The sequence below is a fragment of the Drosophila sulfurigaster genome, chromosome 3, assembly GCF_023558435.1.
Source record: "Drosophila sulfurigaster albostrigata strain 15112-1811.04 chromosome 3, ASM2355843v2, whole genome shotgun sequence".
Classification (NCBI taxonomy): Eukaryota; Metazoa; Arthropoda; class Insecta; order Diptera; family Drosophilidae; genus Drosophila; species Drosophila sulfurigaster.
The window spans coordinates 21,344,126-21,365,908 of record NC_084883.1 but is presented as its reverse complement, the minus strand read 5'-3'; the positions used below and the strand labels follow the sequence as shown (position 1 = coordinate 21,365,908).

General features: G+C 35.1%; 2 protein-coding genes and 1 long non-coding RNA gene across 4 annotated transcripts in view; 1 reads left to right on the top strand and 2 right to left on the bottom strand.

The window, feature by feature from the left end:
* The window catches only part of LOC133845026 (methylenetetrahydrofolate reductase (NADPH)-like), a 144,609-nt gene that overhangs the window by 82 nt on the left and 122,744 nt on the right, over positions 1-21,783 (bottom strand). The gene's annotated exons all lie outside the window — the stretch shown is intronic.
* On the bottom strand, positions 16,160-20,292 carry LOC133843217 (uncharacterized). The gene is made up of 2 exons (XM_062276658.1): positions 20,065-20,292; positions 16,160-16,535 (listed from the first exon to the last, which is right to left on the bottom strand). Exons 1-2 carry the CDS (start codon positions 20,260-20,262, stop codon positions 16,224-16,226), a joined length of 510 nt encoding a protein of 169 aa, XP_062132642.1. The 5' UTR covers positions 20,263-20,292; the 3' UTR covers positions 16,160-16,223.
* On the top strand, positions 17,570-20,255 carry LOC133843218 (uncharacterized). 2 transcript variants are annotated; one of them, XR_009894482.1, is made up of 3 exons: positions 17,570-19,120; positions 19,181-19,397; positions 19,463-20,255. It is a non-coding gene; the product is annotated as an uncharacterized LOC133843218 (long non-coding RNA). The 2 variants fall into 2 exon arrangements; XR_009894481.1 differs by having other exon boundaries at positions 18,235-19,120; positions 19,476-20,255.

Here is a 21,783-nt window from a genome sequence, read left to right as displayed (position 1 = left end):
TATTGTATTGTATAGTATTGTATTGTATGTACATGAGTTTCTTCTTTGCCACTTCCATACACTCGGAGAAAACATTAAACATTAGAGTTGTTTACTCACATAGACGTGCGTGAATTTTTAATTGCACAAACTTTTATCAAATTAAAATTCTACCAATAAATGAACGTATTCAATATGCCACCGGGAATATGAAGAAATCGATTAGAGAGTTGCACTTAGATCACAACTACGACAATAAAAAATAACGTTGAAAAATAATAAGGTGATAAACAATAAAAAATAAATTTATATTTGAAATAAAATGAAAATATAAAATATCAATGAATTAAAATATGTAAATTAAACAAAAGTAAATAGTCAAATAGAATATGACTTTAATTTGACTTAAATATCTCCATAAGATTATAATATTAGTTAATATTAATATTATATACATTTTCTTAAAGTGGCTATTGTTTGCTAATGAATACTTGATGTAGATACTGCAAATAATAATAATTATTAATAGAATTGCTAAGAAATTATTGTAATAAGAAGCGAAGAGCATTAAGAACATTTTTTGCTCTGCTGCAACATAAGTGAAAACGAGATTTTTTTTCTGGTCAACTGCGTTTTGCTGGAAATAATCTTTGACAATCACAAATTAAATTATATAAATACAAAAGAAATAAAATACATATTAGAAGAAAACAACATAAAATAATAATAGTTTAGCAGAAGTATATTCTTAAGAAATTATTCAAGTAGAGTTCAAGAAGAGTTCAATGAAATTATAATATTTGAGTGAAATTTTTCGACAACAAAAATTCGTATACTTTTCTTTCATAATTTACGATCGCTAGAATACCATAAAAATCATTGTAATAAACGGCGCCTAACATTTAGAATATTTCTTCTTTCTTTTCGAGAAGTAAAATCAATTTCAAGCAAATAGAAAAAACCCATTTGCAACATAAGTTATATCTAGATCCCGTAGCATAGTCTCTGTTGGCATCGATTGCGTTTGCTGGAAATAATGCTTAGCTGGTGCTTGGTGCCACCTTAAATGGCTTTTGAGTTTTTATCTCTTGTTTCACATTTCATGAGTGTCAACAATGGAACTGAAATTTGTTATTATCTAATTGTCTGTTGTTTCTACTACTTATGCGGACCACGCAGCTAGCTCCCTACCACATTTGCCTCCTGGGAGTTGTTGTTCTGCCATCGCAATTCCCGCTGCTCCTTCTGCTGCTGTTGTTGTTGTTATTGTTGTTATTGTTGTTATTGTTGGTGTTTCTGATGCTGCCCCAATCCGCCCCAATGACTAACCGCCACCGCGGGAGCTGCAAACAGAAATAATAAACACCAACAAGTGTCGTAAAAACAAATTAACGGCGCACAAGCAAACACTTGTTCCCTCTGCAGCCCCTCATTCCCCTCTCGTCCCCTTCCCCCATCAGCGATGCCGCAATTCTAAAGCAACAGCAGCCCCTAAGTTTTAAATGAGCAAACATTATTTTAATTTATTGCATCGCATGGCAAACCCCACTACACTAATCCCAACAACAACAACAACAACAACAGCAGTAACAGCAGCAGCAGCACCATTTGGCAGACCCTCTATGTCTGCAACTCTCCCCTTCCCCCTCTCCGATCCCACTCCTATCACCGCATAGATGCCCCATGTTACCCCTATACTCCCTCGTTGCTTGTTCCCACAATTTTCATCTGCAACTCAATAAAAGCATGGATGGGGTCAGATGAGGGGGCGTGGCAAACTGGGCGCAGCTTAACAGATTTCCCCATGGGTCCGCAATCGAGCGCGTCTCATATTTTCGATTTGCAATGCAGCCGAGAGTGAGGGGAGAGTGCCGAGGAAGGGGACAAATGCGATAGATGTGACAGCTCTAAAGTGAAGCTACTTAAGTGAATTTAACTAGCCGAAATCAATTAAATGACGTCAACAATTTCGATACGACAAGAAAAACTATACAAAAATTGTGGAAAATAAATAGTACACGAAAAATGATAATTAAATAATATATTAAGAATGTGATAAGTAACTATGAATAATAAAAAAATAATATTGCAACTGAATATAACGAAATTTAAGTTTTATATTTCATTGTTTATTTTTGTTATTATTGGGAAATAGAAATAATAAAATAAAATTGGTTTATTGATATAGTACTACATTCAAAGTATACCATAGAGTTTTAAAATATACCAGATTTTCAGCCAAAACAAATAAGTGGTCGTTTTTTTCATATATAATATCATTTCATATTAGTATTTTTCTAATAACTGCTACCATTTGTATGTAATAGCATTTCCTGCAGGCACAAAATTATAATACGCTGACAATGACAATTTCAAAATTAGATTGAGTTTGTAATAAAATAATTTTTGTAATAAAGAAATAATAAAAATTTAAACTTTTTTGTCCATTCTAAGATATTTAGAATAAATAAGATAAGTACCTAAAATAAAATAATCTCAGTTTTGGAAACTAATATGCACGAAACCATCTTTGAAATTTATAATTAAATGATATGTAATGAATAAGTATCATATATCATATATTATTATTATTTAAACATACCTTTCATGTTCACATTTTACATCATAATCAATATATTGATTACACAATTACAATTAATTTGGATCACACAAAACACAGATTTACTTTTCTATTTGCATGTTAAAAGTAAACCGAAAATCAAATTCCATCTGATAAATTTGTCAACTGAAAATGTGTTCATTGAAAATTCTTCATTTAATTAAATTTCTAATAACATTTGTGATATTCCACGTGGCATTTTATACAGTCACTTAGATGGCCTTTCATTGATAATTATTTTTTAATTTATCGAATTGTTATTTGCACGTCAAATTAATACACAACAGACGTTTGTGCTGCCGCCAGTCGAAAATCGAATTAATTTGTCAATTATATAATTAACACGTCGCAAGGTGGAGTTCTCAATGGGGTATTTATATTACCTCCATCACATGAAGCAAAAAAAAGAGGAATATTTAGTCCCAGAACATGCTGAGAACGTGCCTCGAATCGTTTTATACACTCGCTGAATTTATTATGGCCATAAGAATATAGCAGAGTTCTTGCTGTGGGAATATTTCAAATATAAAAAATATGTAAAGGTTGACGCGTTTAGTTTTAGAGTATTTGAATTTCTGTTAGTTCTTATTTTTATTTTTTTTGCGTTGTGTAATTTGTGTTGATGAGTGTTATACCTTTTCATTGTTTTTTGTTTCACTTTTGTATTTTGTTGAAATTATATATAGTTTTAATTATAGATTTCAGTTATAGCCATCATCTCTGGTCACTTAATTGTGGCCGCTTCACACATGAACCTAATTATTTTCAACAAAAAGATATAAATTTCCACGGCTTTCATTTGCATATAAAGAGCGGCACTCTAATGGATCGCATTTGCATAATTTTGTGTGGGGTTTGGCTCTGTTTACCATTACCATTAATTAGGAATAGAAGCATGGAATAGTCAACATTTAGTTGGATGTCTATAGATACACATTTTGGGTACAATATAATAATAATAATATCCATACACACACATGACTCGCGTTTATAATAGCCAATTTGGATTTTTAATAACATATTCGAATACCTCAGATACATACACACACACACGCACACTAAAGCCCGATAGGTGTGTGGTGTTGTGCATACCCAATGGCTGACATAATTGCATAATTGTTCCGACTCTGGATAATAATAACATGTGCAATTAATTTCCACTTATCTTAGCTACTGTCTTCAGCATGAATTTAAGATTCTCATTTACCAAAAAGCATTAAAAAAGTATTTAAAGTTTATTCGTTTATGCATGTATTTTAGATAAACTCAACACTCAGCTTGGTTTAACGAAAGTTTTAACTAAGGTTGTTCAATAAAGTTAGATAAGTTCAATTATTAAAGCTTCCATTTGTGTATGTGCAATTAATTCTCATTTATGTATACGTAGGATATGTATAAATAAAAGTATTAGTTGATAGCTTCAATAAATCTTTTAAATGCATAATTGTCTAATATAAGAAATATTTAAATGTTTTCTATCACTTTCTACAAAAGTGTCCATTCATTTCTTTGAGTAGATATCAACACACATTAAAACCTAGAACTATTTGCGAAATTGAAATTTGAATATATTTTTTATCTCATTTCTTAGAAACTCTGTAAACTGTATGTTTTGAAAACAATACGAATTGTTTTCCTGGAACTCAATTATATGCTTACCTAGTATAACCAGCATAGGTAAGCGAATTATGTGTCAATATTTTGTTGACAGCTCGCAAAACGGGTTAGTTAGACAATATTATAGATACTGACTGGAGGGGCTTGTTCTGCCACCTTTAAATTTCTAATAAAATTCAGTGATTTATAACAGATTTCATACAGCTGTCTAAACTATATTTAGCAGGGAGAATTGAAAGAAATTGTACGTGTAGATTCGCAATTGTAATTGGATAACCTGAGCAGAGTCTATCAATTAGACATGTGCATTCGAGACGCTTCTGTCCACACTTTAAGTTCGCTGGGGCTGTGTTTCAGTTTTGGGGCAAGACTTGCGATGGTGCGTGTTGCCAAGCGGCGATCAGGCGTGGCAGCTGTGCCATCTGGCAGCCTTATGAGTCACGCAACGCACAGAGAGAGAGAGAGAAATGTCTGTCCCCGTTTTCTGTTTGGAACTGAACTGAACTGAACTGAACCGATCTGCGATCCATATGTTTTCACTTAGAGCATAATCATTGCTATGTTTGCTCGGCAACAACAACAACAACAACAACAACAATATGCGAGAGGGGGGCACGTTGGGGCAGCGTCTGTTCCATTTAATGATGCATTTCGACTTAAATTTAGTGGCAAAACATTGTTCGACGCATTAAGTAATTACGATTATGTTGCATGCCTCGTCCGCGCACCGAAAATATGAAAATGCATTCGATTCATTGGCTGCAACTTGTAGCCGAGTCCCACAACAAGTGCCACGAAGGGGCGAGCGGAGCGGAAAGGGATTCAACATGGGGGCCATGTGGTGGAGCATAGCATTAATGTAATTGTTCCCACCAAATAAGTTCAAGCATATGAAGCTTCAAGATATTGTATCTTATAATGAAGAAGACTCTCGCTAAGTGTTTGAATAAATCAAGCTGAAATTTCTAGTTTGCTCTGCATTATGAGTTAATGCTCAAAGAATATCTTTGGGTTTCATCCTTAGAGCAAATAGTAAAAATGGAAGCATTTTTTGGTTTTTAATTAAGTGTTTTTCCCCATTACTATTTACTGTATGTTATGAGTTAATACCTAAAGATTCATGAAGAAAAACAATTCCCAAAAATATGTAATGTCATAAAGATGTATAAGACATTGTAAAAATTGTATGTCTTGGTAAAAATTTTTAATTATTTGTAAAATGTTCATTAGAAAAAATATATTTATATAACTTAGTGATCAAATTACACTGCGTGAAATATGGAATATTCAGAGAAATTTGTTATTAAAGGTTTTTCATAATAAGGAAATGTAAATAACTTATTTGTCAATACCCTGAATTCAAAGACTTTTCCAAATATTGTAGCAATTTGTAAATTTTATTAAAAAATTTTTTCAAAATATGCAATTTAACAAATATAAATTTGAAGCAAAGCTCAAAGATTTCTAAAATAACTTCTGAATATTCTTAATTATAAATTATTTTGAATCATTTTCGAAACTTACAATGCAACTATTTATCCACCGTATATACCCCATAGATGTTGTGAAGCAACTTAACCATATTTTATACATAAATATTCATGTACTTTAATCTGGCTGGAAAACATTTGAAACATTTGGGCAAGGAATGAAAGGACAACCATTCATTATGGTTCCACCATTTATCAAGTGCATAGCAATGGGCGCTGTTCCGAACTGCTCCAACTGCCTGACAGAAGTGGGGTAGAGGGGGGCAGTGCTGAACTCTTGTGGGTGGGCTGAACTAACTGCCAGTTATGGTCAGTCGGCAGTTGACCGCCGCGCGCCAGGGCAATCCATCAACTTCATGAGGAGCAAAACGCGCAAGTGTGCGTGTAATTTCTCTGAGGCCGCACACTTATCGAACATGCCAAGGGCGGGAGTGGGGAGTGGGAAATGGGGAGAGTGGCAGACAGTACCTACGATTGGGAGAATAGAGTAACCCCCCATATATAGTATAGTAGTCGTAGTGGAGTAGTAAGTCTGCCATCCATCAGCCACATCACTCACTGACTCACTCACTCACTCATTCAAACATTCATACCATTTTCATTTTCATTTCTTTTTTCGTTGTTGCTTCCTGTTGTTGTGTGGCACTTCATCAACATCACAATCATAACAGTCAAGTCCTTAACTAAACCGTTCAAATAGGCTCGAAGAAAAAACAAAAAGGGGTAAACCAGAAAGAGAAATCTTTAAGTTGTTGCAGATGACGATTTCTTATGAAGATTGTAAAATTAAACTTGATGTAGGATTTGATTGAATATTTTTGTATAATAATCAATATTTTGCGACAAAATTATCATTTATTATTTAATATTTTGTACTTTCAAATTTTTGCCACACCTAGCTATAGCTATACCTGAAAATGTTGATACAAATTTTAAAAGTTTTTAAGAAAATTTTATGGATAAGAAAAGACGACTACTTTCTAGGGGGTCTTAATTGCTTTGTCCGACAATCTGGTATATTTTGCACTCTATATTATATCCAGTAGCGTATTATCAATATACTAAATATACCTTTTGGCTTATTTTTTTAAGTATTTTTGTATTTTAACCGCAATATTTTTTTGTTTTTTTTTTTCAAAAGCGGGTATCTCACAGTCGGGCGCACTTGACTGTAGCTTTCTTACTAGTTTTTTTAAAGGCGGACGTTCGATAAGAGTAAATCTTTTTTATCGTTTATGAACTTCAATATTTCACATTATTTTAAATATTTTTTTTTTTAAATTTTAACCATGAATTTTCTTAAGAAATCATTTCTTCTGCATTTCATTTTATTTTACATAAATTAAAAAAAAAATTTATTTACTTAGAGATGAAAACCATTTGTAAATCACAAACAAATTTTTCTATTTTAGTAAGACCAAATTCCATTTGTATTTTTTTTATTGTATATATTCTAATTGAATTTTATTCACTAACATAAATTGTTAGAGTAAATAATAATGAATAATAACGTGAATAATCAAATAAGTCATTCGATGTGTGTTAATCCGTAAAATGTTAATAAGATTTGATGCAGTAAAGAAACTAAATTTAATTGCATAACCAGTCGACTATAAATACAGTGGATATCAAAGATTTAATTTTAGTTGCCAGTTTTAAAATGTGGATTAAATTGTTATTCGGTATTTCGGTGCTTCTATGCAGTACAGCAGTGAACGCCCAGGATCCAGGGTGCATTGATCGTCCCACGCCTGAGTGCTTGGTAAAGGAATTTCAAAAGCGAGGCAGACCCAAAGAGTGTCTGCTAAATAGAACGGAGGATCTTAAAAGAACGATACTTCTAATAGGAGTGAAACACCTGAAATGCATTATTCAGAACGACGTTGAAGATTTTGTATATGATTTATATCCACTGATGACATATTTATGGGCAGAAAGTTTAAGTCTGGGTTGCAATGCCAAAAAGGGTTTACTTTGCTCAGACGTTTCAGTACGAATATATTCGTTCATGTTTCCAATAGATGACTATACCACGAACGTTAATGAAGCTCTTTTACAATTGAATAAAAATCCCAAAAAAAAATATCCGCAATGTTACGTGGATTTTGTCAACGAAATTCTTCCCGAAGCTTATAAGCTTATCTACAAAATTCACCTGTGCATATTTCCAGAGATACCACTAAGTAAAAATGACTAAACACAATAAAGTTGTCTGCTGTACATTGCAAAATATGTTGCATAATCTTTTTACTTGGGTTCTTTATTCGCTCCCATTCTAACTTCTATTTCGACGGCTTCATTAAACTAATTGCGTTTTTCTTAACAAAATGTGATTCCAGTTGTTTTTTACATTCTGCTACATTTGTTAATAATAACTATGTATTTGTGATTCTTGGAAATATGGATGCGATCAGATAAAAATTGTCGAAGTTATTGAAGAAATACTTTTGTCTGGGTAAAAATGACTGCAATCTGGTATATTTTTGTACGCCATGGTACATTTTGAATGTTGCAGTATGTAAATATACCAAATATAACCGTTGATATATTTCAGTATTTTTCGATATATTATTTCGGTATAATTTAGGAAAAACACCGCACTGTATCTCACAGTCGAGCATACTCGAATGCAGCTTATTACTTGTTTTTTGAAAAATCTATATTAATTATAAACTCCGCTTTCCTCTTTAAAGTTGCTGCTTTCATAAAAAGTTTACTTATGCCTCGTACTGCTTTCTGGAACTATTTGGATGTCCTATGGAAATTCCATTGGCTTTCCCATTTCCATGTCAGCTTAGGACTCACAGCGTATTTGATGTTGAGTCTCTGTTGGTCTGGCTGTGGCTATGTTGCTGTTGCTTTGGCTGTTGCCGTGCATGTCTAAGCCTGTCAATCGGGCCACGCATCCTTCAATCCAATCACATTCCCTCTTCCTGTCTAACGTGCCCTGCACCACAACCAAACCATATCCAAATCCCGAATCCCGATGTCCTAACTCACAACGAGTATGTTTGTATTTTTGCGAATTTGTATCTGCTATTTGAGAGTCTGCACGTTAATATTTGGTTTGCGTGTATTTGTATTTGTTTTCTGGTTGTGTTTCCTGTGCAGAATTGGTTTGCCAAAGCACAGACAGTGCCAGAGATAAAGAGACGGAGAATGAAAGAGATAGAGAGAGAGGGCACTATGTGGGTGTGTGTGTGTTGGCAAAATAAATCCGCTATAAGCCCCTTGCACAAAAATGTTTTTCCTATTTTGCATAAAAAGTTGCGCTTATCCCTTTCGTATTCGCATATTTAAATTTCGTTTCTCTGATATTTGAAATTCGATTTTTGTACATCTTTTTTCGGTTTTTCTTTTTTTTTTTCCTCGTTTTTGGGACTCTTCCTGTCTCCCATCCGCATTCCTTTCTCTGGATTGCCTTTCACATTCACCGCTCGTCGCCTAATTCGGCCGTGTAGCGCATCCGGATCCGTGTAGCATTCGAATGGCAGCTTTTTAGTTGCATGCTTATCATTCAATAGGTTTCGTTTGCCACGTGTCTGCTTATTTTATACTTCAAATTTACACACACGCACACTCCTACGCCCACACACACACACACACACACACACGCACGCACGTTTGTTTGCGTGTGAAAACTCACAAATGACGAGTGGATTTTTTTTGGGAGGGAAACAGGAAAACAGGAAGGCGGGCATCGCTACTGATGTGACTTGGACTCAGGTTGCCAACTAACCCAAGAGAGTTTCGTACGATTTTAATTGCAACTGACAGCGGGCTGAACTCAACACAAGCGACAAGCGACAGTTTAATAAGCAACTCGAGACATTAACCAAGGTCCTGTAACAAAATACTTTCTTGTGAATTTGTTTGTTATTCAACTTCAGCCGACAACAAGCTGAATACATATTCAAGTTGAGCTGTCATTGCGAAATTCAACAGCAATTCAATTTAATGGCAGAATTCATTTAATTTGGAATATAGTATAAAGAAATGAGTATATATTATATTGAAAACGAATCGAAATTTTACTATGCTAAGAAAAAATACTTGCATTAGGGTAAAACTATCACAACTGCTTGTTGAATTGAGTTTATTAATCCTTTACCTCAGCAATAACGCACTGCTAATAAAATACTAATATACTAAAATACTAAACGCTGAGTGTGAAGCCCATACAAAAAAATGTAGCATACTTTTTAGGGCAGGAAAGAGTCATGCTTGTTAGTTATTTAACATTCAGTTTCTGTCACAGTAATACTTAATACAATTATGTTAGTATTTGAATAATTCTTTTTTAAATGCTTTTAATTGTGCTTATTTTCTACATACTATTTTTTGATAATTCAAACAGTTTAATATGAAAAGAAATTCTACAAGTGAAGGTGTTGAAAACTAGAAAAGAAATGTAGAAGCCATTCACTGACCTTTAAAAATTTATTAAATTTATGAAAAATAATGTAATAAACCAAAATATTTTCTTATCACAGAAAAGTATTTACACAAAATCTAAAATGTTAAAAGCTTTTCAAATTTGAATATAATAAATAAATTAAAATAATCATTCGTTTGATTGAAGTAATAATATTGCTAATTAAATATAAGTTTTAATTAATTTTTACTATGTAAATCTAAATATTTGACAACTGAAATATTTTATATATAACTAAGATACATACATATATATAATATATAACTAAGAAACTTAATTTGACTTCGTCACAATTTTGACGAACATTTTTTAGCTGATAGCCTCGACTGTATGAATTCTTTGTGTGTGTGTGTGTGTTGCTGAAGATGCAGCTTGGGGAGACGTTGCAATGGCACTCAAGGACCTGTGCAGAAGCAGCCACGAAGCTGACAGTGCAGCCAACGCAAAGGTCAGCCCAAGGACAAGGAAAGATGCCAGCGAAATGCACAAAAAAAAAAAAATTAAGAAGAGCAAGAAGTAGAAGATGAAGCCCAAGCGGCAAGAGAAGAAGAATGAAAATGTTGCTCTTATTAAAATCGATATTTAGTGAGTGAGACTAGACTAGGGGAAGAAGAAGAGAGGCTGTGGTTTAGTGGGGTAAGAGAATATAAGTAGCTACAGAACAGAACAGAACAGAACAGTATCTGGAAGCTGGGGTCTGGGGTATTTGCATTAAATTATGCGACGAGCTGCGGAAATGTTTGCCATCAAATGGGGGGAAGCAGATGAACAAGAAGCGAGAGGAGAAGAGAAGAAAAAGAAGAAGACGACGATGAAGAAGAAGAAGAAGCAGTAGCAAAACTCAGAACGCAGCATCGTTAAGTGCGGCGGAAACAATTTCACTCTTCAGCACAAGGAAAGCCATAAAAGGAAATAAAAGAAAAGCATCTACAGACGGCGACGGTGACGTCGATGGCAGCGTCGACGCTGACTGCGGCGGTGGCAGCGGCAGCGAGTGCGAGGCATTTGTTAAAGCGAAAGCGCCGCAAACAAATTGTAACAGAAATCCTTCAAACATCTGTGAATAACTCACCCCAACCCGCCCCTATTTCCCAGCCTTCTCCTCTTTTTCTATCCCCATATTCTCTATGCCAGAGTACACACACATGCTCGCACACACACCCACACACACACACACAAACTCACATGTGTGTGTACTTGTATTTGTAATTGTTTCCTTTTTGCTTTATGAGTTTTTCATGTATCGCACAAAGTGTCACCCTAAGCCACCCATTCCCCTCACCTTCCCTCTCTCCCTCCTTCGCCCCAGCACACATGCCTTGCACCTGCGTGCCTGCAGCCGCCTCACCCCTCCTTTTACCCCATCCCCCAACAACCATCTCCCCTACTTACTGCGTGCAACTTTTGTGGAGCGCATTTTAATCGTCGTCATTAAGGCGGCAGCGCGTGCAAAATGTCCTTTCATTTCAGTTGTTGTTGTTGCTGTTTTATTTATTTCTTTTTTCGCTCTACTCTACGTACATTACTTTTGCTCGCAGGATATTTTTTGTGTGTGTGTTTTTTTTTTTGCCTTTTTCGCTTTTTGTTTTATTGTCGAGCGTTTAGCAATTGCAGTCCGTGTCTGTCCGACATCAAAGTGCTGCAACATCACGTCAAGTGGGGGGATTACAATGTCCCTAAGTATAACTCAGCAGCAGCAGCAGCAGCATCAGCCAGGCTCAAAGGGCACAAAAGCGCTATCCTTCCTATCACAACTGTCAATTGCAAAGAATTGAGAAATTCTTTACAATTTCTATGCACAAAAGCAGCAATTGAAAAAGGAATTAATTAGTGGAACATTAAGTTAAACATTAAATGTTAATTAAGCGAATTTAAAAAGACCAATTTTGTACACTTTTTATATAAAATTCATAATTAAAATTGTTAAAATGAAATGCAAGTTTTACGAAGAATTTTAATTATAGAAAATGAAGTCAAGCTCGCTTAAATGGGAAACTGTCTAAAATGTCAATTATTTCATTTCACAATGTATTCAACAATTAAAATACATTAATTTAGCATAGCAACAAAATAATTTATAGTACCAGCTGAAGTGAAGATTGAAGAAAATTAAGAAATGCAGATTTACTTGTTGTAAATAAAATGTAAGAGTAGCTCTTTTAGGCTAATTAAATAGGATTTTCTATAAATTAAATAAAGCATAGACAGAGATTTAAAGAGTTTCACAATTTTCGAATAAATGAAAAAGCAGTAATATCACCTATCTACAAAATAATGTATTTGAACAACTTCCTTAAAGCTTTAATCTACTCTTTGCAGTGTTTATTAAATATTTTGCTGGAAATAATTAATTAACATTTTTCTCTTTTTTCCGCAAGTCAGTTTCATTTTATGCTTCTGCCTTTTGTCTGTTCTATTAACATTTAAAATTGCTTGAAAACGCCAGAAATAGCTGCCAGGCCACGCGTTAAATATTGTGGGTTAAGAGTGCCGAGAAAGGCGTGAGTTGGTTGAAAAAAAAAATGATTAGACACAGCTGGATGCCAACTGAGCTCGACTAATAACTTTCAATTGCGGTTATGATGTCCATCATAACAGCCGGCAGCCAGCATAGAAACAGACTGGAGAGGAGAGGAGAACAGGCAGGACAACGTAGTCAGGCCTTGTCCTTGGACGCCTATTAAATATTTATAAAATGTGTTGTAAGTAGGAAATTGTGTTCGTTCACTTTTGAATGCGGTATACAGAGTCATTCAACCTATGCCCGGCCAAAGGAACTGTCCCTTCATCAGGCCCCATTGACCATTTACCATTTGCCATTCACCACGTCCTGCGTCCAATGTCCAATGTCCTGCGTCCAATGTCCCATGTCCATCTCTGTGAAGCTCTTTTTATTTATTTATTTATTTTATGCTTGTGCTTGTTCGTGTGCCTCGTTTGCTGCCTCTTTGTGTGCCATTTCCGAAAAGCGCAAAACTTATTTTAATTTTAATAGAAATTAATGAGGTAATCTTCTTTCGGCGTTTTGCTTTCCTATTGCCTTTGCCTTTGCCTTTTGCCCACCATTTGCCACTCCCGCTGGCAAATGGATTTTAATTTTCAGCTGTCCACAAAAAGGAAAAACTTTTCCCAAAAACCAAAAATTTCTGCCGCACCGCCTCTTTGTGTACAGATTTAATAATTGTTCGACGACGATGAGGAGAATGAGGTGGAGATGGAGGCGGGACTTTATATTTGAAATTTAGCTGAAAGTCACACGAAATATTATGATTTCTTTTCCGCTTGAGGCGAGTCTATCACGATTTCCAAATAAAGCATGCCACTACCCTTAAATTGTGTGTGCCCGAAATCAATCAATTTATAAAGCATTACTTCAGCTGCCATTATAAACATATTTTATGAGTTTATCGAGTCAAAAGTTTGCCTTTGTTTTGGTTTCTTCTTCGATACGGAAGACCTTATCAATTATTTAAATATTACATAACTTTGAAAGACAACTTTAAGTTAATTTTTTAGAATTTACTGATGAACTTTTGTATTCCACAAATTTCATAATGATTTGAAACCAAAACATACAAGTTATTTAGTCTAATATAGGGTAGAAAATAGCTCCCTTCTCTCACCCCAGTTTTTATACCCTCTACCCATAGGGTAAAAGGGTATATAACGTTGTGAAAATGTACAAGAAATGTATGTAACAGGCAGATAATCTGGTCGACAAATTAGTATATTTTTTGCTCTATGGTATATTTTAATCAATTAAGTATATATATAGACCTTGGTATGTTTTAGAATTAGTACATACTAACATAACTATAGTCTTCCTGAAATTTTGGTTTCTATCAGATAAAAATTAAAAAATGTATTTAAAAATACTCTGTTTTATGGCAGAAACGTCTTCTTACTAGTGGTCTTAGAATCATTGGTATATAGTGTTATATAAATATGCCGAAAATATTTTATTATTATTATTGCGGAATATTTTAAAATTATTACCGTAGTGTTTTCCGCTTATCAAAAATGGGTGGCAAGTATCTCACAGTCAAGCACACTCAACTGTTACTTTTTCACTTGATTTTTATACCCGCTACCCATAGGGTAGAAGGGTATTATAACTTTGTGCCGGCAGGAAATGTATGTAACAGGTAGAAGGAGGCATCTCCGACCCTATAAAGTATATATATTCTTGATCAGCGTCAACAGCCGAGACGATATAGCCATGTCCGTCTGTCCGTCTGTGTGTCTGTGTGTCTGTGTGTCCGTCCGTCTGTCCGTATGAACACCTAGATCTCAGAGACTACGAGAGATAGAGCTATAATTTTTTTTCGACAGCATTTGTTATGTTTGCACGCAGATCAAGTTTGTTTCAAATTTTTGCCACGCCCACTTCCGCCCCCGCAAATCAAAAAATCGAATAACAAGCGTAATTTTAAAGCTAGAGTTGCGAATTTTGGTATATATAATAATAACTATAGTAGTTATGATTCCTGAAAATTTGGTTGCGATCAGATAAAAATTGTGGAAGTTATAAAAGAAATACTTTTGTATGGGCAAAAACGCCTACTTATAAGGGTCTTAGTTACTTTGGCTGACAATCTGGTATATTGAGCCGTCTATGGTATATTTTGAATGTGGTACTATATTGATATACCAAACATACCATTTGGTATATTTTTAGTATTTTTTAAGTATTTTCGGTATATTTTCAAAATGATACCGCAATATTTTGCCTTTATTAAAAATGGGTAGCGGGTATCTCACAGTCGAGCACACTCGACTGTAACTTTCTTACTTGTTTTGTTTTTGTGTTTCGTTTTGTTTGTGCACATGTTCAACCTCTTTGGAAAGCAGTCGGAGAAGAAAGAAGCCAGGTGCGGCTTCATACCTTTTATACTTTAACCATGTCATAAGCACAAATGAAACTTTCATAACTTTTGCCAAAGGAAGTGGCAAGAGGAAGACGCTCAATTTACCTTATTCGTGTGGCATTTAAGAACGCATCGCTGACTTTTACGGGCTCTACCATACTCGAACTTCCTGCACAAACACTCCCTTCAAAAGCGAAAAGGAAGATTCATTAGCACCTAAAGGTAAATTAAACGAGCCGTACACTAAATCAACTTTTCCGAGCTACAATATCAATATTTTTCTTCACAACAATTTCAATATGTTCTCTGTAGAGTATCATATGCGATGAAAATTCAGATTCAAGCATTTTACACGAAAATTTCGACAGATTTTAAATAAGAAATTCGAACAAGATGACCACATTTTCGGTCATCGGAGATTCGCTATATAACGAAACCTTTCCTGCAATACTTAATCGTATGCCGACAACTGAAAATTCCGCAGAACATTAACTACAATTCTGGCATGTCGTATTTTATCTAGTTTGTATTTTAGCTGTGATCGGAGTTGTGATAGGAATAGTTATAGTAATTTACCTCGTGTGGAATTACATAAAAAATTCATTGTGATCAAAGTAGGTTTAGTTTAAATATTTGCTAAAAAAAAGAACAAATATTTACAGAATTAATATTCCTTATCTTTTATAAACATCGAAATTAACATTTTAAAATTACAACCATGTATATTTCTACCTCTAATGCAAATTTTAAGGAAAATCCCAGTTCGGTTTGGCTAAAATCAGATGATGAAGTTGAAAAGGCGACGACGAGCTTAGTGTATGCTGGTACAACGTTTGGATTTGCCGATTTTTTATGGTATCTTCTATTCATATCCCTTGCGATTGCGGGTGTCATGTGTCTCACGATTTGCATCTTTCTCATTTGGGAATTTTATATTCGTCGCGACTAAAATTTTGGCAAGATGCATAGATTTCTTTAAAATGAAATGCAAGTAGAATCTAACGAGCGTAATTTAAAATAAAAAACAAAAGGCAACTTAAATCAGTTTTTATTAAGAAATACCATAGTTCAAAATATTGAAATTGCAATTAATGTAAAACTTTGCCTTTTACATTAGCAATTCGAGAACCCAAGTAAAAAGATTACGCAACAAGTTTTGCAATGTACAACCGACAACTTTATTGTGGTTGGTCATTTTTACTTCGTAGCGTAACTCAAACTAGGCAGCCGTGAATACTGGCGATCAGGCTATGAGTTTCGGGAAGAATTTCGTTGACAAAATCCACGTAACATTGCGGATATTTCTTTTTGGGATTTTCATTCAATTCTAAAAGAGCTTCATTAAGTTTCGTGGTATTGAAATCTATTGGAAACATGAACGTATATATTCGTAGTGAAACGTCTGAGCAAAGTAAACCCTCTTTGGCATTACAACCCAGACTTAAACTTTCTGCCCATAAATATGTCATCAGTGGATATAAGTCATATACCAAATCTTCAACGTCGTTCTGAATAATGCATTTCAGGTGTTTGACTCCTATTAGAAGTATCGTTCTTTTAAGATTCTCCGTTTTATTTAGAAGACACTCCTTGGGTCTGCCTTGCTCTTGAAATTGCTTTAGCAAGCACTCAGGCGTGGGACGATCAAAGCACTCCATATCAATAGCGTTAACAACAGTACTCCATAGATGAACCGAAACAACACCGATTAACAATTTAATCCACATTTTAAAACTGGCAACTAGAATTAAATCTTTGGAATCCACTGTATTTATAGTCGACTGGTTATGTAATTCAATTTAGTTTCTTTACTGCATCAAATCTTATTAACACTTTACGGATTAACACATATCGAATCACTTATTTGATTATTCACGTTATTATTCATTATTATTTACTCAAACATTTAATAGTTACCAAGTTAATGAATCAAATTCTATTAGAATATTATAAACAATACAAAAATATAAATGGTCTTAATTAATTTCGCCTTATTAAAATAGAAAGCGTTTGTCTGTTAAAATGGTCTTTATTTTTATAGTAAAAAAATGGTATTTTATTTTAGAAATATATTTTTTTTTTAATTAATATGAAATAAAATGAAATGCAGAAGAAACTATTTCTTACGAAAATTCATGGTTAATATTTTTAGAAAAATTTTAAAATAATGTAAAATAAAATGAAGTACATAATATATAAAACAGATTCTATTTAGACTTGACAAACTTTCCACCTTAAAAACTCAAATGTTAAAGCTTTTGCTTTTTTTTATATATAATGTATTTCCTAATTTTTTTAATATACGAAGATAATTACAACCAAAAGAAAGCTACAGTCGAGTGTGCTCGACTATGAGATACCCGTTACCGATTTGAAATAAGAGCAAAACGGTGCGATATTTTTCTTAAAATATACCAAATTAATATATCAGAAAAATACAGAAATATAACAAAAGCCTTTATTGGTATTTTTAGATACATTCAACATATTATATACAATAGAGTGGAAATATACCAGATTGGAGCAACTAAGTCACGTAGTATGTAGGCGTTTTTGTTCATACAAAAGTATTTCTTAATTAACTTCTACGATTTCCATCTCATCGTAACAAAATTTTCACGTATCATAAATATAGTTATTATTGTATCTACCCAAAATTGCAGATCTAGCTTTAAAATCATTTACAAGATTTTTCTTGATTTTTGGGGCGGAAGTGGGAGTGGCAAAAATTTGAAGCAAACGAACTTAACAAGTGCTATCGAAAAAGACTTATATATTTATCTCTTAAGGACGAACGGACAGCCGGATCAAGAATATATATAATAATTTATAGGGACGGACATATTTCCTTTTGTCTGTTGCATACATTTCATGGAGACAACAAATTATAATAAGAGTATAAAAAATGCATTCAATTTTGAAAACAATTGAGGATATGCCGCAGTCGTGCACACTCCTCGAGCTCATTCACTCTGTGTTGGTCTAACTCGATTTCTTCCACTCTATTTTGATGTCATCTTTGCACAGTTTCCTCGTTGCTTCGTATTTGCTTGGTCGAGTATTGACCAAACGCGTAATTTATGCAAATATTCCAATTTGCTGAACTGAAACACTTCGAAGTGAAGCAGCGAGCAGCGCTGCCGAAATAATTGCGTCGATTTATATGAGGAAAACCCAGTGCTGCGAGCAGGGAGGGAGTGAGAGAGAGGGGGGAAAGGGGAGCGGCAGGAGGGAATACTTGGCGCCTGATGCTGCAGCTGCTCATTACCCTTTTCTGGGCAGCCACCCTGCATTCAGTGCTCTAGTTGTCGCTCCTGGTGTGCTCCATCAAGTGGGTATTTTTCGTACACGAATAAACTTTATGGCGCCATTGTAGCAAAGTGTCGCCTTCGTCGCCAGCAGGACGACAGTCCTGCTGCTGCCTGCCTGCCTGCTCGGGATGACATAATAAAGTTGCGATATTAGAAATTCGAGTGAATTTGGTGCGTTCTCGGTGGCCCAGTGGCCAGTGTGAAAGCTGCGAGGCTTCATTATGGTGAAATTCCCCCTTATTAACATAATGAAACAATGAAATAAGAACAAGTAACAGAGAGCTACAGCTAGAGCTAAAGCTACAGCTTCCCAAACTCTCAACCTCCAGCTGGATGGCATTGCTGGTCATAAGGGACGCAGTGAAGCCAAGCGGCAACTTGGAAAAGCTGTCAAATGAACGCGATATCTTTACGCATTATGCTAATAAATTTACAACAACAACGAGTGCAAGCCAAAAACTGTGTAGAGAAAACTCTAATGAAAAACACGAGCTCAGATTGGACACAGATTGAGGAATCACAATGGAACGATACACCTGTCCATCGAAGCTAAAGCCCTGATAGACCCTCGGATAGGTTTTAGGTTATCAGGCGTGGCCAAAGCACTTGAAACAAAGCACATAGTTTGCTAGAAACATCCAGCTATGAACGACATTTGAATACGCTTTCAAGTTCAATTTCCAAATATTATTTTCAGCATTGTTGGCAACTGAAATAAGTTCATTCATAAGATTCTTTTAATCAGACATTTAACAAGCAACTCATCACAAAATGTTCGATAAATCGGAAGTACAACAAATGTTAGAGCATTTTTGTGTGCTCCCTTCGATTGTTCAATAAAAGTCTGAAACAATTCATAGGCTAGTTGATGGGTGGGTGGCTTGAGGTGGCGGCTTTTGGCCAGCTGCCTCTTGGAATTGGAATTATGTAGCACGTGCGAGCTTCTCAATCACCAGAGGATGGATGATGCCTGGAGAGTTCGTCACAGGATTTGATTTGCGCCTACACTAAACCTCGGGCTGCTTTTTTGGTTTATGCTCTCTGATTATAAGTCACAAATTGGCTTGGCCCAATTGGGTGAGGGGGAACAGCGATGGATACGGCTCGTTGGCAGCGCAAAATATTTATTTTATTTATGACAGTTCAGTTTTACAGGCTTCACCATCCGCTTTCACCACCCGCCACCCGCATCGCACAAATACAAATGGCCAAATTCACTTTCGGCCAAGAGGCCGACAAACTTGGGACTTCCTTTTGCCATTTTCCATTTGACGCAATCAGTTTAATGCGAAGCCGTCGAAGTGGAAGTCAATTTTTGATTGCCAGCAAACCGAGATCCCAAGTACAAAGATTACGTAACTAGTTTTGCAATGTACAACCAACAGCTTTATTGTAGATTAATTAGTTAGTTAGTTCTTAGCGATATTTCAGGCATTACACGGTATATACAATTCTGCACTTTGTTGATCAACACAGGAATTTCGTTTAGAATTTCGTTGATAAAATTCACGTAACAACGCGGATATTTGTTTTCGGCATTTGCATTTATATCATGAAGAGCTAGCAAAATCTCCCACATTGGTAATGGGAATATGAACGAATATATTTTTATTGATAAGGGTGAACAAAGCAAACCCTCTTTGGCGACACAATTATCCCAACTTAAACTTTGTGCCCATAAATATATCATCAGTGGATATAATTCATATACTAAATCCAAGTCGTTCTGAATAATGCATTTCAGGTGCTTCACCCCTATTATAATCAGCGTTTTCTTAAGATGTTCCGTTGTATTTTTCAGACATTCCTTGGGTCTGCCTCGCTCTTTAAATGATTTTTCTATGCACTGTGGTGTAGGAAGAAATTTGCAGTCTTTCTCCTGGGCATTCACTACTGTACTGCATAGAAGCACCGATATACCGAATAACAATTTAATCCACATTTTAAAACTGGCAACTAGAATTTGATCTTTGAAATCCACTGTATTTATAGTCGTCTGGTTATGCAATTGAATTTAATTTGATTACTGCAACTAATCCATCAACTCTTATTAAAATTTTACGGATTGACACACATCGAATCTATGAATCTACTACCTTTCACGGTTGGTTGCTTATACCATTTAGCCTCTTTGGAAGTAATCCCAATAAGAGTGAATCATAGTTGCAATTGCAACGATGAATATCGAGTTGTGATGTCTCTTTTACTTCTTAACATCTGATCATCAATGTTTTATCTAATTGCCAGTAGCAAATGTTTTGCATACTTCAAGTATGCAATACTTTCGTTTTCGATGTATTCCTTTTTAATATGTATTTTGTTTATAGCGAATTATATATTCATATTCTTTCTTAGAGGCAAATGGATTGTTTTTCTTCTGTGCTTTTAATATTTTATAGTTTCAATTCAACGTTACTTAAAAATTCGATGGATCGAATTTATATTACTTTGGTGTATAGTTAATACTCTTCGCTTGGAGAGCAAACGCTTCTCATATTCTACGAGTTGTTGTCGGTTATAGCAAAATGCTGTTGAATATTCGTTGTTGTTGTTGTTGTTTTTGCTATTGCGGTGGTTGTTGCTGTAGCTGTAGCTGTTGAAGTGGCCACGCCTCCATGTTAAATTGTTAAGAGGGCGGTCGTCAGGTGTAACTCTGGTCGCATTTTGCCGCCAAATGCTTTTCGCTTAATGAGTTTTCTACTTGCGGTTTCGAGGAAAATTTGCGCAAAAATGCGCCACTTTAGGAACAACATGAAGTGGAGGAAACGCCCGGAGGAGGCTTTTACCTTGTGAGGCTGTTGTTGGGCGATGGGGTTGAAGGGGGGGAGGGTGCTTTGCTGTGTTCGTTGTAAATGTTTTAGTGGTTACTGCGTTTAAGTCATTAGAGAAAATTCTTAGCTAAAGTGCGGCATAAAAGGAGTGCGAGACAAGAAGTGGGCGGTGAGCGGTGGGCGGTGGGCTGTGGGCGGGCTGTGCTTCTACATAAGTCTTAGAATTTGGCATCTTTTGTACACACTGACAGAAGGCGAGGCAGAGAGCAAGTCGAGGGTGGAGGTGGAAGTAAAACCCGGGGTTTAACAACCACAAAGGTGGCAATGTGGCATTGCTTAGACTCGAAAACGGTTGGCAGTGAAGCGATGCCTTGAAAATGCGCCAAATTTTCATTTATTTCGACGCAAGCAATTAAATTCAAAAGCATTTCTATTTAAATATTTAATCCCATCGCGAATTGATAATAACCTGAATAATTAATTGTAAGATATGAGGATATTCCAGTAATATCTACGCTTAATGAGAGAGCATTGTAGTGCTAATGCTAATTATAGTAACTAATGCCGTTTTGGCTTAATTTCACTTTAATTGTAATGAAATTGCTAATGGCTCAGCTAATGACGAAGTTTGATTAGGAACTACAAACAAAACTAATTCAAAGAATAAGTCAACTGTTGACTAGTGAATATGT